The 16820-nt window shown below is 39.8% G+C and overlaps 1 protein-coding gene across 1 annotated transcript; it reads left to right on the top strand.

Annotated features, from left to right (window-relative positions):
• Positions 1-4744: 4744 nt before the first annotated feature.
• On the top strand, positions 4745-15406 carry LOC122563127 (acidic mammalian chitinase-like). The gene is made up of 12 exons (XM_043716575.2): positions 4745-4763; positions 6341-6367; positions 6450-6651; positions 7136-7192; positions 7378-7543; positions 8349-8473; positions 9987-10110; positions 10210-10392; positions 11256-11372; positions 12848-12986; positions 14113-14349; positions 15238-15406. The coding sequence occupies exons 3-11, from the start codon at positions 6542-6544 to the stop codon at positions 14337-14339; spliced, it is 1248 nt and encodes a 415-aa protein (XP_043572510.2). The 5' UTR covers positions 4745-4763; positions 6341-6367; positions 6450-6541; the 3' UTR covers positions 14340-14349; positions 15238-15406.
• The last annotated feature ends 1414 nt before the right edge of the window (positions 15407-16820 follow it).

Genomic DNA, 16820 nt, shown 5'->3' on the forward strand with positions numbered 1-16820 from the left:
GATGGGGGAGCCCAGCATATCCAAAAGAGAAGGTTGCAGTAGTCGCAACCATCTTCAGCCAGAAATGCCAAGTGAATGATTCATCTTCACTGCCTTCAGAAGTCCTTTGCATTGCAGAAGCCAGGCTTCAGCTAATTCAGTTCACTCTCTGTGACATCAAGGAACCGTTGCAGCTGCTGGATACAGCAAAGGCTATGAAAACTGACACTATTCTGGCAATGGTATTGAAGATACATGCTCCAGGACTAGCTGTGACCCTAGCCAACCTCTTTCAGTCCTGCTACATCATCATGGTTAAACATTTACCTAACTGTATGGTAAATTGCCCAGGTATGTCCTGTACACCATAAGCAGAACAAATCTAATCTGGCTAATTACTGCCCAATCCACTCTAAATTACTAACAAAGCAATCGAGGATGTCATCAAGCTATCATGCTACCAAGCAGCACTTACTCAGCAATAATCTGCTCACTGATGCTCAATTTGTGATGTGCTGAGGATACGCAGCTCCTGACCTAATTAGTCTTAGTTCAAACTTGGACAAAAGAGCGAAACTCTAGAGGTTGGGCAAGAGTTTTTGTTTCTCTCACCTGTTGTTTGTGAGAATAGGAAGTGCTCCCACATTGCAAGGACATGGAAGTCCTTGAAATGCTCACTTAGGGGGCCTTTGTTATTCTCACATCTCTTACAACCTTTTTCAAGGTTCAGGTGGCACTCAGCACATATTTGCAAAAGAAACAACGGACATTTCATGTAAGCATGTGGAAAGTAGATTTCTTGACTTGCATTCCAGATTAGACTGTGTGTTAAACTATTAATAGTTCATAGACCCACAATGTTTTTCATAGCTTTAATGTTACACAGGGAATTCAGCAATATGTCAGGGATCAGAGAACAGTGGATTTAATATGAACATACCCATTGTTACAGCAAAGGGCTGTCTTCAAATTAAATTGTAGCCTCAGAAGGACAACTACAGGTAACAAAGCAGAGCAGTGAAGATACATTGCATCTGCACATGTAACTTGTTTCCTTACTAGTTTAGTCTATGTTGTAGCTAAAATTCTATTTTCCAGTGGCAATTAGAAAAAAAACTTTATTAATCCTTACAAACATCCTCAAAAAATGAAAGGTCTTGAAATGTTTGGAGCTATGATAACTGAATGGGATAGTCACTGGATAACAGTTAATGTACAGAGAGGCGACTATTTAATTTGAGGCTCAGTAACTGTGTGCTGTTGGATATGTTCCAAAGATTTTCTAAAATATAATGGTTCAAACACAATAATATATATGTGAAATAGTGGATCACTGTGGTGTAATTAATACTAATTGGATAATACGCTATTGTTGTCATGGAACCTTGTGCAATTTTACCACATACCAAACAAATACCTTTTGGAGTAAACAGATCAGTTTCAGGTTTGTTGTAGTTAATCAGGAACATAAGATTTTAATGCATTGAGCAGCAATAGAGAGCCTGAAAGACTGTTGGAGACAGATTAAATCATGGTTTTCAAAAGAGAATTGGATCCTTATCTGAATAAAGAAAAAGCCCACATGACTCCAGGGTAAATCTAGGTGAGTTGCTCTTACATTGACCTGACACAGGCTGACACAGCATTCTTATCATAGAATCCCTACAGTGTGGAAACAGGCCATTTGGCCAAAAAAGTCCACACCAACCCTCTGAAGAGTATCCCACCCAGCCCCATTCCCCTACCCTAGTACTCTACATTTACCCCTGACTAATCCACCTAACCTACACATCCCTGAACACTATGGGCAATTTAGCGTGGCCAACTCACCTAACCTGCACATCTTTGGATTGTGGGATGAAACCCATGCAGACACAGGGAGAATGTGCAAACAGCACACAGACAGTTGCCTGAGTCTGGAATCGAACCCAAGTCCCTGGTGCTGTGAGGCAGCAGTGCCAACCAGAGCCACCAGGCTGCCCAAGGTGCTAATGAATATTTGTAGATTTCTAGTTGCTAATGGGATCAGATCAATCAGAAAGTTCCCTGTGGTGAGACGTTTCTCATCTTCAGTTGAAGCATTTTTATCAAGTTCATGATACCATCTCTGCTGTGGCTGAGAATATTTTCCTCAGACAATCTTCAGTTCGTTAATTATGCAACAGGCTCTTGGACACCTTTCTCGGGGAATTGTGTGTCTGTAGAGGCAGACACATTTGGTACTGCTGGGACTTTACACTATCTTTAAGCGCAGGCACAGACCCCTCCAGATGTTGCAAGCCTGGAATGACATCCCATAGTATGGTACTGGACTATTTGTATCGAAAATATGGCCTGGAAGAAAGAAAAGTTTGCTCCCTACCTCACAGACAGGGATCTTCGAGCCATGGTGGATTGGGTGGTAGAGTAGAGTGTGGTCCATTTCCCTGCAGACCACAACAACACAGCCAGTGAGCCAATTTGCAGCTCGGGTCAGCACTGTATCCCAGGTGAACAGAGACACCTGGCAGTACAGGAATAAGGTCAATGATCTTCTGCATTCCACAAGGGTAATCACTAATGGAATTAGAATTATAGTTAGCTTTATTGTCATATGCACTTACATCAGTACAGTGAAAAGATTTCAAGTCGCCACTTATAGCGCCATCTTAGATACCAAGGTACCTAGATACAGATTCTTCAGTACAAATTTTAGGGAAAACAACTAGAAAAATAAAGAAGTCTCAATAAATAAGAAAATAGAGAAATAGGAGTTCAGAATAACAGTCCTTCCGACCCAGACCATGCTAGGCGAGGTTGGGAGTCGAGTCCACACCGATGCCGGGAGTTCAAGTCGATTCACCTTTGACTTTCACAGCTAGACATTTGCTGAAAGCCCCTGCAATGCATTTGCCATGTAAACTACTGGCACATCGTGTATAGGCTGGCCCATGCTGCACCACTACATGTCGATTCCTTGACTGTTCAGTGCTCCCTACCATGACAAGCTGCCTCCTATCACTCTGCAGTAAAACATAATACAACCCTGAGAGACTGGCAGCTGGTAACTGAACACAGAAAACCCTGTGCGCTGAGGAAGCAATGTGACTCACACAGAGACTGGTGGCCCATTAGTCTGTACTGAAGCCAGCGACTGTCTAATATGAGGTATACAAAGGCTGGCAGGCTTTAAGTAAACACAAAACCAGGGAGCACTCAGGCTGCAAGTTCAGAGCTGTAAAATGCATCCTGTGTAGACACAAGAGTTGCATGTATGTCACTTCATGCAAAGCAACCTGGCAGATGTAAGTCTGACATGTCACTGAGCTCCAGAGTGAAGTGTTGGAGGGATGAAGTGCGTGTGTGAGCTGTTCTGAGACAAGAATGATGATGTGATAAGGCTGATGGATTTTTGATGTCGATCTCCATGGATGAAGGGTCAAGAAATTTGGCGGCCGTGGAAAGTGCAGGGATGTCAGTGTGAAGCATTTGAATGAACATCATGACAGACATTAAGTGAACTGTAGCTTCCCGGTTCCTGCTTTGATTTCCATGTTGAGAATTTGTGCCAGTTATAAGTTGAGAATTTGCACTAGTTTCTTGTGGAAGGAGAGGGGAATTGGAAGTGGCTAATAAATGAAGCGAGTTGGGGGTTAATTAGATGCAAATTCATGGAAAGAAGGGGGTCACCTGAATAATCCAAAGTTGCCATTAATGTCTGAAAGGGAAAATCAGAATCTTTTTCTCAATGCTGATTCTTACTGTATTTTTTCATTGTTGTTCATGCCACACCAAACAGGGAAAAAATCCATCCTAAATATTTTGCACTTAACTGAGGCCTGAAATGTCCATCTTTCAATTTGGTGTTTGATGACAGACTAATTGAGGTGTTAGTAGCAGACCATATCAATGGTCACTTGATGCGTTATTTTCCTCTAGATTAAATTCCCTACAGTGTGGAAACAGGCCCTTCGGCCCGACAAGTCCACACCAACCCTCCGAAGAGTAACCCTCCCAGACCCATTCACCAACTCCCTACTAATGCACCTATCATTATGGGCAATTTAGCATGGCCAATTCACCTGACCTGCACACCTTTGGACTGTGGGAGGAAACTGGAGCACCCAGAGGAAACCCACACGGACTCAGGGAGAATGTGCAAACTCCACGCAGACAGTTGCCCAAGCAGGAATCGAACCCAGGTCCCTGGCGCTGCTAGGCAACAATGCTAACCACTGAGCCACTGTGCCGCCCAGATTCCTATCACTTAACACTCAGCCATCCTAGCTAGTATTGTTAACAAAAGCAGCATATCTTGGTGTGTGGCATTGGTGCTTTTCCATATTCTGTGCTTGAGTTTACAACACATGGACACATCCTCATGCCACCTGGCATGCCACCTGGCATTCCTCAAGCCTTTTCATTTCTTTTATCCATATTGCTCTTCATACCTTCTCTACCTTGATTTATTGACTTCATTCTAAGAGTTAATCCGACAACGTTCCTATCTCTCCATGCTTCAGAATATTATCTTCAATGCAGGGTTATAATGAAGGACAATATTTTAGCTGGAACCAATGGCGGTATTTGAGATAAGACTTCCAACATAATGAGAAAGACAAGCACTAAAGTGTGTTGACATTCCATTATAAATTTCAAAGGCAAGTATGTTTACTTTTCCAAAGATATAAAGCTCTCAACACACAAAGCTTTTAATAATTAGTGATAAGTTCAGTATATTTAAGATGAAGTAGGGCATCTAAAATACACCACTTGCAAAATGACGAAGTTTGTACTTGGGACAGGTGAGTTTTCTCTCCGTGTGAATGTATTTTATGTTGTAGGGTTTCTTTTATATATTCAGTAATTAAATGGGGCATGGAACAAAGAAAATACTATTTTTTGATTCAATACAAATAAATCAGTTTACGTCAAAGAGCTTGGTCTTGTCTGAGCAATAAAATCTCTTCAGATTACATGCTCATATTGCCACAGTTTAATGTAATAAGGTTTCTGCTGATTCAGACCAATCCCACTTGACAACCCCATTCAGTATTGCTTTGTTATTCACCTGCAGAGGAATTTCCAAAGGGATTACTAAATTTGTTTTTCATTTCTGTAATGCAAATTTTCTGCACATTCCTCACTTCAAACAGTATGTAATCTTCATGGACTTGCAGCAGCGTGAGAAGACAGCTCTTCTCAAGGGTAATTAGGATTGAACAACAAATGCTGGTCGAGTCAGCAATGCCCATATCCCATGAAAGAATGGGAACTCTGACAACAGAAGTCATTCACGCTTAATAAAAAGATCTGCCAATTTTACATATAATTGGAAGCTTAAGTAGCCACAAGGCAGAATGATTCAGTTAACTGCAGTCATTTGTGATTTTTAAAAATACTTAACCAAAAGCAATGCCTTTTGAGAGTGCTGTGTCCTTGTAGACAAATTCACAAATATAACTTTCAATCCATGTTCTGTCATTTCAATGAAATGGGAGCGGGCAATGTTATTGAACTCAAATTGTTTATCTGCTTCTGAAACCTTCTTTTGCTCCTTTGTTGGATTGAGATTTGATTACTCCAATGTTCATCCACCTCACATAAACTTGTGCTCATCCAAAGCTTTGCTGTCCATATTGTAACTCACAAGTTCTGTTCACCCATCGCCCCTGCACTTGCTTACACATTCGCTTATGGCCCAGCAACATCCTGATTATAAAAATGTTTTATCCTTGTATTCAAATTCAACCATGGTCTCATCCTTTCCTGTCCTCAGACACAGGATATGCATGTCGTCTTGGCCACACCAAAGTTGTTGACCCAGTAAACCAACTAGCCTTTACATTTAGTATCTTATGCTAAGTGTTCCAAGCACGCTTAACCTTAATGGATGTTGAAAAGCCGAGTGTAAGTTGATAATATTAGACTGAAGCTCAGAGCTGTTAATTTGATGTTATTTGCACCACCTCATACAATGTTTCGTAAATCAATGAGGCTCCATTGGTTACCAGTGATGGAATGCTTTAACTTAGCTGTATAAGAATATGAAAAATAAACTATACTTTTTTTTCAAAAATAAGGGACAGAAGTATTTCAAGAAAATGTAATAATGTCATAATCTCTCAATAAGTCAGTAAATCAACTGGTCAGTACAACCTAGCTGCAATGTCAAGTTTAATTCAACAGTTGCCAATGATCCTTCAATGCGCTAAGCACCTTACAATAAAAGCTTGAGTAAGGAGGTCAAACATATATCCATGCATTGTTTCAGCACACTGAGGTGCAACTCAGAAAGTCACCTTAGGACTTGAGCCTTTGTATCTTTACACATCCTTTGATCATAATTCTAACACTTATCCTTTTTCCTTTATTACAACAGTGGCCTTGTTGGCATGCCTGCAACTGGGTAAGTCTTTGTTCATTAGAGAGTATTCATTATTTAATGTGTTTAGTCTGCACTCCTGATTTCTATCTCACCTTCTTCACAGGGTCTGCCTACAGACTGGCCTGTTACTTTGCAAACTGGGCCCAGTACAGACCAGGAATAGCAAAATATACCCCAGATGATGTGGACCCTTGCATGTGCACTCACCTGATCTATGCTTTTGCTGTTATAAACAACAATAAAATTGTTACCTTCGAATGGAATGATGTGACTCTCTATAAATCATTTAATGCTTTGAAAACCAGGTATGGTACATTGATAGTGAACTCCTGAAATATAACTTCTGTTTTGATGACTGCATATAATGTAGCCTCCCATACAAGATGTATAGCTCTACCCTACCTTTACATTTATTTTAAGTTCAAGATCTGATTTCCAATCTATGAGGATCAGCAATCTACATCATGCTGAGAGGTCCCTCAGTATTGCATGTTTGATAATTGGAGACTTATTCAGTGATCTTTACTGAAAGCCACAACATCACAGCTTCACAAAACAACTCAAAAAAGAAAGGAAGTTATAGAGAGCAAAAAAAACATTTTTTCAGAGATTCTGTTGATAATACACCCTTATTTAATTTACCATTGAACTAAGGCACTGTACATTAATTAGATGCAGTGTCTCCTCAGATTAAGATTGTGATACTTGAAAGTAATTTCAGTAATTCATTTAAGTGTTTTATTCCCTTCACTGCTTTTTTTTTCTAATTCAACTGTTTGTGTACAACAGGAATGCAAACCTTAAAACTCTTCTCTCTGTTGGAGGCTGGAACTTTGGAACTCAAAAGTAAGATGGAATCATTGTTTGTTTAAGGAAACATTTGCTTTCAAATTCTGCATGAAATTAAATGAGAATGATGTTGTTTTGCTTCCTAACCTCCTGGCATGAGTCACCATATAAGGTCTGTTTTACCATTGCTTCGTAACAAGCTCTGTTGTCAATAATGATTTTTCATTAACTTTCTTCAATAGATTCAGTGCTATGGTTTCCACAGCTGCAAATCGGCAAACATTCATAAAATCAGCCATTAGCTTCCTACGTAAGTATGGGTTTGATGGTTTGGACATAGACTGGGAGTATCCTGGGTCAAGAGGAAGCCCAGCTCAAGACAAGCATCTCTTCACAGTCTTAACACAGGTAAGAACCTAACTGGCAAGTTACTCTGCTTATACAATGTTAAAAAGTAAACAATACACACAGATTATTTTGATCACCATTTATATAAAAAATTGACATTGTATGAATAAATAAAACTGTATTTACTTCATAAACTTTGAGAAAACTTGCAATAAGCCTTCATGTTAAAGTCACACAACGTTTGTGGATTCAAAATGCAGGAACAGGATAAACCTTTGACCTATTAACTGAGATCATCGGATTCTGCTGTTTCATTGAAATCATTTTAAATTAAATTTCTTTCTATCTTATCACTCATTTTTCAACAAGCTCCATTTTGGAGAGACAGGCAACTTTACTTCAATTTCTCTTCTCTTGAAGACAGATTGGGCTATAAGTTCCTTCCAATGCCTCAGTTACATGGCTAGATTCATGTATCAGCGTAAACAGAGCACATGTTACTCTGGTTTGGAGTCAGGGTGGAGTATTATTATCTGCATTGTCCCAACATGGACACTTACAAGTAACTGACTTTGGATTTTGAGCAGGATGAGGAACGCCAGTTGATTTTTCATATCAATAGCAGCCCATAATGATATATGTATTTGCTTTGCAGTAACTGCTGTTATTCTGACCTTTGCTAAAGCCTGGCAAAGGCTCTAAAGCCCCAAAACCCTGACATTAGGCATGTTACTGCACCAAGCTTGGCCATAGATACAATTTTCAAAACAAAGGAACTTAGTACTTCTTTGATACATCTTGTTAAGCCACATCTTGTGCAAGCTATATTAGTTACTAACTAAATTTCAAAACATTTGTATTTTAGGAACTGCTAGCAGCCTTTGAAGCAGAAGGGAAAAGTACTGGGAGACCACGATTGTTAATTTCAGCTGCAGTGGCAGCTGGAAGACCTACGATTGAAGCTGCCTATGAGATTCCTCAGCTGGGACAGTGAGTATGGTGTCAGCCTTACAGGTCAATTGTAACCTCAGCACAGGGAGAGTGCTCTCACAAAATCAACTCTTTTACATAGAGCTACACATAAATGGAATAATTTGTGGGATTTCTTTGCTGTGATTTCTAAGGTTTCTGAGTGTTTTTATTTCCTACAGCACAGCTTAAATAAAACTTATTTTTTCAATCTTGAAACTACCTTCTTTTGAAATAAAAATGTACAATTTCTTCTTGCAGTCACTTCCCCAAGTAAAATAAATTCTTTTCTATGTAAAGATCTGGAATCTTACCATCATTTTCTTAAGGGCATTTAAGGATGGGTCATAGGTGTTGGTCTTGCCAATAAAGCTTACAGTCCAAAAATTAATTTTAAACAATCTATGTGACTAGTCTTCATTAAACCTTTGTTAGCTATATCACAAATGTGATAGGACAACTTACCATTCTGCCTTTTCCTAAACCGACATAACTCTTGATCTATCCAATAACATTATTACTTTCTTTTGACATACACTGTAATGCCTCCAGATGTGTCCTGGCTGTAAATTTTTCTTTATTATTCAGGTTGACCAGATATTTTGATCAATAATTACCCTTTTTTTCTGTTTGATCTTTACCAATGGAAACATTTCCTAATTTGCATCTTGTTATCTATTCCTAAATATCTAACCCTATACTTATTCAAACTCAAATTGATCTGTCACATCTCAGGTAATATATACAATTCATCATGTTTTTCGAAGGTGAGGTGGGTATAATTTCTAAACTGAGTCCCTGATTTTCTGGTGGAACATCAAGCCAGAATGTCATTTTCACCGATCTCCCTCTGAAATTATTGTAGGCAATTAGGAAATACTATCAAGTCCACAGTAAAGAATAGATATTGCTGTTTATGGTAATTTGTCCCACTCAGACACTCAGCACTCAGAATAAAATCTGTGCCTGACTGCAATTCATTCAGAAAATACTATTCACGTAAGAAAATTTGCAAGTGATTTTCTTTCATTTGCACACACTGCATTTGATTCTGAAAGAGAGTAACTTATACACTAAGGGATATCGAGCTGATAGACTAAAACCTTCAGGGCTGTAATATGATTATAAACAGTAATAAACTTGCTGAAATGTAAATTGAGTTTTAGATTACTGGAATCATAGAAACCCTACAGTGCACAAAGAGGCCATTTAGCCCATCGAGTCAGCACTGACCCTCCAAAGAGTGTCTCAGCAAGACCCAGCACCCTCCCAATCCCCATATTGACCATGACTAACCCACATCATTGGACTGTGGCAGGAAGCCAGAGCATCGGCAGAAACAGGGAGAATATGCAAACTCCATACAGACAGTCACCTGAGGCTGGAATCAAACCTAGGTCCCTGATGTTGTGAGCCAACACTGCTGGCCACTGTGTCACCCTTGGAGGAAGAGACGACCTTGAATATGGTTAAGAATAAACATATGCATTGTATGTTTTATGTCAAAGTTACTTACTGGTTTTCCTTCCTTCAGAACTCTAGACTTTTTCAATGTGATGACGTATGATTTCTATGGATCTTGGAATAGCTTCACTGGAGAAAATAGTCCTCTTTATGCTCTCCCTTCTGCTCAAGGCAATAACAAATACTTTAACATGGTTTGTATTCATGAATGTCACCTATTTCAGTTTTGCAACAGAATTAAGTGCCTTTCGTCTTCCTTGAACTAATAATTAATGTTACAAATTTCTTCATAGGCCTATACCATTAAATACTGGAAGGATAATGGAGCTCCCGCAGAGAAACTGAATGTTGGATTCCCAGCTTATGGCCACTCATTCAGACTGAGCACATCCAGCACTGCTGTCGGTGCCCCAGCCAGTGGTGCTGGACCGGCTGGGTATTATACACAACAATCCGGTTTTCTGGCTTATTTTGAGGTACGTATGTTGTGGAAGGGTGCCACATATCCCAACACTTTAAAAATCTTGTATTTTTCCATGAGAATACATTAGCTTGGTTGGTATTCATTATATGAGATATTTGAATAGCTACATGAAAAGGAAAGGTTTAGAGGGATGTGGGGCCAAACACAGGCAAATGAACTGGCTTAGTTTGGGAAACTTGGTTGGCCGAATTGGACCAAAGGGTCTGTTTCTATGCTGTTCAACTCTATGACTCTATATAACAACTTGATCAGTGACAGGAGGGAAACCAACGTAGATGAATAGAAATGGAAAGTCTTCTTACACAAGCAAAATATTGCAGACGCTATAAATCTTAAATAAAAATAGAAATTACTGGAAACACTCAACAGCATCTGTGAAGAAAAGAATACAGTGTAAGTATTTATGGTCAATGAGCTTTTGTCAAAAGGGATTCTATAATTCAAAGTTTAGGAACCAGCAATGTAAATGTTTGAACAACTTTCAATAATTTTGTTTTCAATCTTAAAATGATTTGCAAGTGTGAAATTTGGATGAAATTTCAATGGTTAGTGGGTACTGAGACAAGTCAACTGAGATGGCCATTGTATATGTTTCTGCTAAACGTAGGAGAGAGGTATCACAGTGCTGGTCATGTAAAATATCTCCATTTTACATGACCAGTCAAAGTCAATTAAAAACCAGATTCAAAAGAACAGTGTCTTGCGCATTACATAAGAAAAAAAATCCAGAAGAGCTAAGTAAATCCAATGGGAAATAATTGATTGAAGCAGATTTCAAGTGCACTTAAGTTATGATAGACTGGTAATAATTCCCAAGTGAAAAGGTTGCACTCTAACGTCTCATTCTTTTGACAGATCTGCCTCTTCTTAAAAGGTGCTACGGAAAAATGGGATTCTCCACAGATGGTTCCTTATGCCTATAAAGGAAATGAATGGGTTGGATATGACAACCCACAAAGCTATGAAGACAAGGTCTGCTATGCACATGGATGTAATCTTTAGCACTGACATTCCAAACATGCCTTATCAGAGAGGAGACATAGAAACATCGAAGTATAGAAAATAGGAGCAGGAGTAGGCCATTCGGCCTTTCACTCCTGCACTGCCATTCACTATGATTGTAGGCAAAAGTGACGACTGCAGGTGCTGGAAATCAGAGTCGAGGTTAGAGTGGTGCTGGAAAAGCACAGCAGGTCAGGCAGCAGAGTGGTGCTGAAAAGCACTATGATTGTGGCTATCGTCTAACTCAATAGCCTGTTCCTGCTTTCCCCCCATATCCTTTGATCCTTTTAACTCCAAGTGCTACGTCCACTTCCTTCTTGAAGTCATACAATATTTTCAACGGGACTGCTTTCTGTGGTAGTGAATTCCATAGGCTCACCACTCTCTGGGTGAAGACATTTTTCCCTCAGCTCTATCCTAAATGGTTTGCCTTGATTCTAAGACTGTGGCCCATGCTTCTGGACTCTCCGGCCATTGGGAACATCCTTCCTGCATGTACTCTGTCTAGTCCTGTTAGAATTATAAAGGTTTCTATGAGGTTACCCCCTCATTTTTCTGAACCCCAATGAACAAAATCCTAAGCAATTCAACCTCTCTTCATACGTCAGTCCAGCCATCCTAGAAATCAGTCTGGTAAAGTTTCACTGTACTTTCTCAGCATCAATAATACCCTGCCTTAGATTAAGAAATGCAGAACTGCATAGATATTCCTAGACTTAGCCACCAGATTTACCTATCAAGAACCAAAATGCAGTTATGGTTTTCTGATTGTTAATCTTAATCACAACCATCTGTAATAAGTGCATTTGCAAAATGAGCTAATCATTATTCTTAAATTACTAGACATGGTTAAGGCATGACATTTACAATGTCTGCCCATTTTATTTCTATTTCATTCGTTCACATGATAATATTGTAAGAAGTACATGGTTCATTTTTGAACTCACTTGTTTGTGTCCAAACTACAATTGCAATTCCAGGCAGAGCCAAGTTGTGAAGAATTATCTCACGTTACAAATGCAGTTATACTATTGATAATTGAAGCTTTAAATATTCTCAAATGGAGGTCTATCCATATTCTCTAAAACTCACATGAAAAAGCTACATGTACATTGAAATGGAGCTCTGTGCACTTCTATAACAGTATTTCTGGTAATTACATATTATTAACCATGGCTCCATGACATTCTAAAGCAACTTGTCTCAATTATACTCCAAGATATATCTTCCCTTGTTTTATTATGATCTTACAGAGCCTTTTTTGGGACTTTGAACAAAAATGTAATGGTTAATATCCAAGTAAAACAAATGCATTTTCATTCATAACATATAAGAATATGAGTGATTTGTCTTCATAATTTGAGATGCTATAGATCTTATGAGCACACATGTGAAGTGAAAGCTTCAGGTTAACAATGGCAACTTTTCCCCTGGATATGTTCCAGATCAAATGGCTGAAGGAAAACAAAATTGGAGGAGCTATGGTATGGACTCTTTCTCTGGATGACTTCAGTGGCACTTTCTGCCACCAGGGACGTTATCCTCTCATCAGTAAATTACACAGTGGTCTTGGAATAAATCCAGGTAATCCTTTGTTGTGACAATAACTTCCACCATCTACTTGTTGTTGCTTATGCGTAAGTTAATGTTATTTATGTAAATAAGTTCAAAAATTGTCTTTTCAATGTGCTTTGCTTCTGATTACCTCAGTAGAAAAATATTAATGCAGATAGGATACCTTATCATTTGACCAAAAGTAATAGAACAATTTAGAGCCAAACAGTACAGTGTCAAATGGCATAGTCTGATCGAAATAACTTGCTTGTTAGCATAAATTAAATGAAATTTTAGTGTCCACTTTTTTAAAAGAATTATTGAATGGGATGTGAGTATCACAATCAAAGTCAGCATTTGTTGCCTTATTCTAACTGCCCTTGACATAGTAGGGTGAGCTACCTTCTGCAATTTCTGCTACTTTATTGTGGGTAAAGTAGTATTTGGAGGGAAATTCCAGATTCCTGACCTTTACAATCTCTACAGTGTTGAAACAGGTCACTCAGTCCATCAAGTCCACATTGACCCTCTGAAGAACTTCCCACCCAGACCCATCCCATCCCTGTAACCCTGCATGTATCAAAGGAAGGAGGAACACTTATTGATTACACAGAAAATAATGCAGAACTTGGTCGCTTGGACTCCACCTCTTCTGGGTTTGGTATATGGTGAAAATTGATTTCCTGCCTTCTCACAATCAATAAGTGACAGTGGAATGTCTCTCAATACCCATCACTCATTAGCAGCAATCTAACAATGATGGTTTCTGGCATGTTGCCCACACACAACTCCTGATCTCATGCCCATTTCATGTGGAATTAAAGTTCACTCCATTTACGTCTTTAAATATGTCCACTCACACCAATTTCTTTAACTGAACTATGAATTAATGACACAAACACAAAGCATACTGGAGAAACTCAGCAAGTCTATCAGCATCTGGAGAGAGAGAAGCAGAATCTTTCGAGTCTGGCATGAACTTTCTTCTCTGTTCCAAAGTAGATTTATACCAGACTCAAAATATTAATTCTGTTTCTCTCTTCCCCAGATGTTGACAGACCTGCTGAGTTTCTCCAGCATTCTCTGTTTGTTTAACATCTCTAGAATCTGCAGTGTTTGCCTTTATGTGAATTTATTGAAACTTATTTCTTTTCAGAATGTGTGGCTTCTCCTCTTCCCAGCACTGCTGCTCCTCCTAATCCCAACACTAATGCTCCTTCTGGGGGTAACTCACAATTTTGCTCTGGCAAATCCAATGGTTTCTACCCTGATAAACAGAATAAGAACATCTACTATCGATGCGTTAATGGAGTCACCTACGTGAATGAATGTGCTACTGGATTAGTCTTTGATCCCTCCTGTGATTGTTGCAACTGGCCTTGAAATAAAGCAGGTACATGCGCTGAGCCTACATAACTAACATTGCTGCTACATATGTGATGTATATATGCTACATATCAGAAAGGCTTACTTGTTAATTCAGATGTTGTCAAATGTCTCAGCAATGGAAGGAGTTTTGGACCAAAAAAGCGACCAAGGTCCAACCAGTTTACCTTCCATCGTCCTGGCTGTCTTGTGAAATAGTCACAGAATAGAAGGATGCCAGCTGAGTCTGTGTCAGTTTGTAATTTAGTTCGCTTCATTCCTTGTGTTTTCTGCTTTGTACTGCAGTGTTTTCTCGCCCTTCATGCACCCACTTCCTTTTGGCAAGCCGCAAGTGAAAATGCCCCTTACTGCAAATTAAGTACTTTTGAAGTGTGGCAACAGTTTTTAGGGAGGAAAAGAAGTAGTCAAATGGAGCACCATAAATTCAGCTTAAACAGAAATATGTTAATGACCAGATAATCCACTTTTATTTTAAATGATATTGGCAAAACATATGTGAACAAAGTTGGACCATGAGAGCCACTGCCCTTGAAGGAGAAAGTTAGGCCTGATTTTTTTGCTTTGTCTGAAAAATTGCATCTCAGACAGTGCTGGATTCTCTCAGCACTGCACCAGTGTCACTATAGATTTTGTATTCAGATTCATTTTGTATTCAGAACCTGCAACCGGGGAGTTAAAAGTGTTGCCAATTGAGGTGAACATTAGTATGGATTATATTGTCAAGACATTGACTTAATTCTGGATATTTTCTAATGTTGTTATACACCTCTGGAGCAGGTGGGAATCGAGTCTGAGTCTCCTGGTTCAGAGATATCGTCTCGAGCACAAGAGTCCCTCTGTGACTTAATTTTAAAAATTTGCCGTTAAACACTAACAGTCTTTTTAATTTTTTCAGCCTGAATAGATTTGCAGTAATGGATCTCTAGCTGACCTGCAGTTTGATCTATGGAAATATCACCACTTGCTGGAGCAAATTTACAACAACCATCAATGTACTGGCTCAAAGAATTTTGTTATGTGAACATAATAATTGAAAATGATAAATAAAATAACTTGCAAATTTAGTTATGCAGCTCTTTTTACTTAAAGTCTCTTGCATTTCTGTCATGCCTTGTTACATAACATCTCAGTGCAAAGTTATTTGAATTGCAATGACTGCAGCAGTGCTTATCCAATTCTGGGCGAAGAAATATATCAAAGTTTGGGGAGACACTAATCCTCTGTTCTATTTTGGATGTCATTCAAACAATTTCAATATGTACTGGCACTGGAGGGTGAGCAGAGGAGGTTCACCAGGTTGACTCCAGAGTTGAGACAGTTGGCTTATCAGGAGAGATTGAGTGGACTGGGACTACATTCATTAGAATTTAAAATAATAGGGGGATCTAATCAAAAAATATAAAATTATGAAGGGCATTGATAAGATAGAATCAGGGAGGTTGTTTCCATTGGTGGGTGAAACTAGAACCGGGGGCAGAGCCTGAAAATAAGGGGGTAGACACGGAGGACACTGGATGATCACAGCAAGCCAGGCAGCATCAGGAGGTAGAGAAGTCAATGTTCCGGGTGTAACCCTTCTTCAGGATTGGTAGGTGTAGAGGGAGCTGCAGATAAAGGAGGTTGGGGGGGGGGTGGTTTGGCAGTGTGGTGAGGGGGACGGATCCACCTTGGATTCTAGCATCTGCAGTTTATGTTGTCTCTAACCAAGTTTATTCCACTGCAAAGTCTCTACAAAGGTTGCCCACTTTGAAGACGTTGTCTGCCTCCTTCAGCCGTGCGCTCAGTGAGTCCCTTTCTCACTGCCACAGCGCAGTGACCTCTTCAGCCCTCCAGCTCTTTGCACGGAGGACTCAACATTGAGTTCTTCAATTTCAAATAACGTCCTTTCCCATCCCCTGCCTCCTTTCCCAGCCCCTCTCCCTCCCTCCCACTCCTGCCTGCCACGAACCAGATTCATCCCTCCCATCAACCAACCAGGTCATACCGTCTACCTGTCTCCACCCATCCCCACTTCACCACCCTGCCCCTGCCACCCCCCTTTATCTGCAGCTCCCATTTCTGAAGAAGAATTACACTCAAAACATCAACTTCTCCACCTCCAGATGCTGCCTGGCTTGCTCTGTTCTTCCAGCCTCCTGCTTGTCTATCTTGGATTCCAGCATCTGCAGTGTTTTTGTCTCTAATCAAAATAAGGGGGAGCAGATTTAGGACTGAGTTGAGGAGGCACTTCTTCAGCCATAGGGTCATGAATCTGTGGAATTCCCTGCTCAGTGAAGCAGTTGAGGCTTCCTTGTTGAATGTTTTTAAGGCAAAAGTAGATTTTTGAACAGTAAAGGAATTAAGGGTTACGGTGAGCGGCTGTGTAGGTGGAGCGGAGTCCACAAGAAGCGCCGCAGTTCTTGGAAAGCGTCGCGGTTCCGGCGGCTCCCGGTGAGCTCTCGCTGGCCCTTGAAAATCCAGGGGAGATGGTGTAAATCT

Source organism: Chiloscyllium plagiosum, unplaced genomic scaffold, assembly GCF_037043375.1.
Source record: "Chiloscyllium plagiosum isolate Xiang-an unplaced genomic scaffold, Cpla_swu_hap1 HiC_scaffold_26, whole genome shotgun sequence".
In the NCBI taxonomy this organism is placed as follows: domain Eukaryota; kingdom Metazoa; phylum Chordata; class Chondrichthyes; order Orectolobiformes; family Hemiscylliidae; genus Chiloscyllium; species Chiloscyllium plagiosum.

Excerpts from the sequence above, each read along its gene's own strand:
- LOC122563127 (XM_043716575.2), top strand. The coding sequence starts at position 6,542 with ATGTGCACTCACCTGATCTATGCTTTTGCTGTTATAAACAACAATAAA. Across the intron at positions 6,652-7,135 it reads TTTAATGCTTTGAAAACCAG|GAATGCAAACCTTAAAACTC; the intron begins GTATGGTACATT and ends TGTGTACAACAG. Across the intron at positions 10,111-10,209 it reads ATAACAAATACTTTAACATG|GCCTATACCATTAAATACTG; the intron begins GTTTGTATTCAT and ends ATTTCTTCATAG.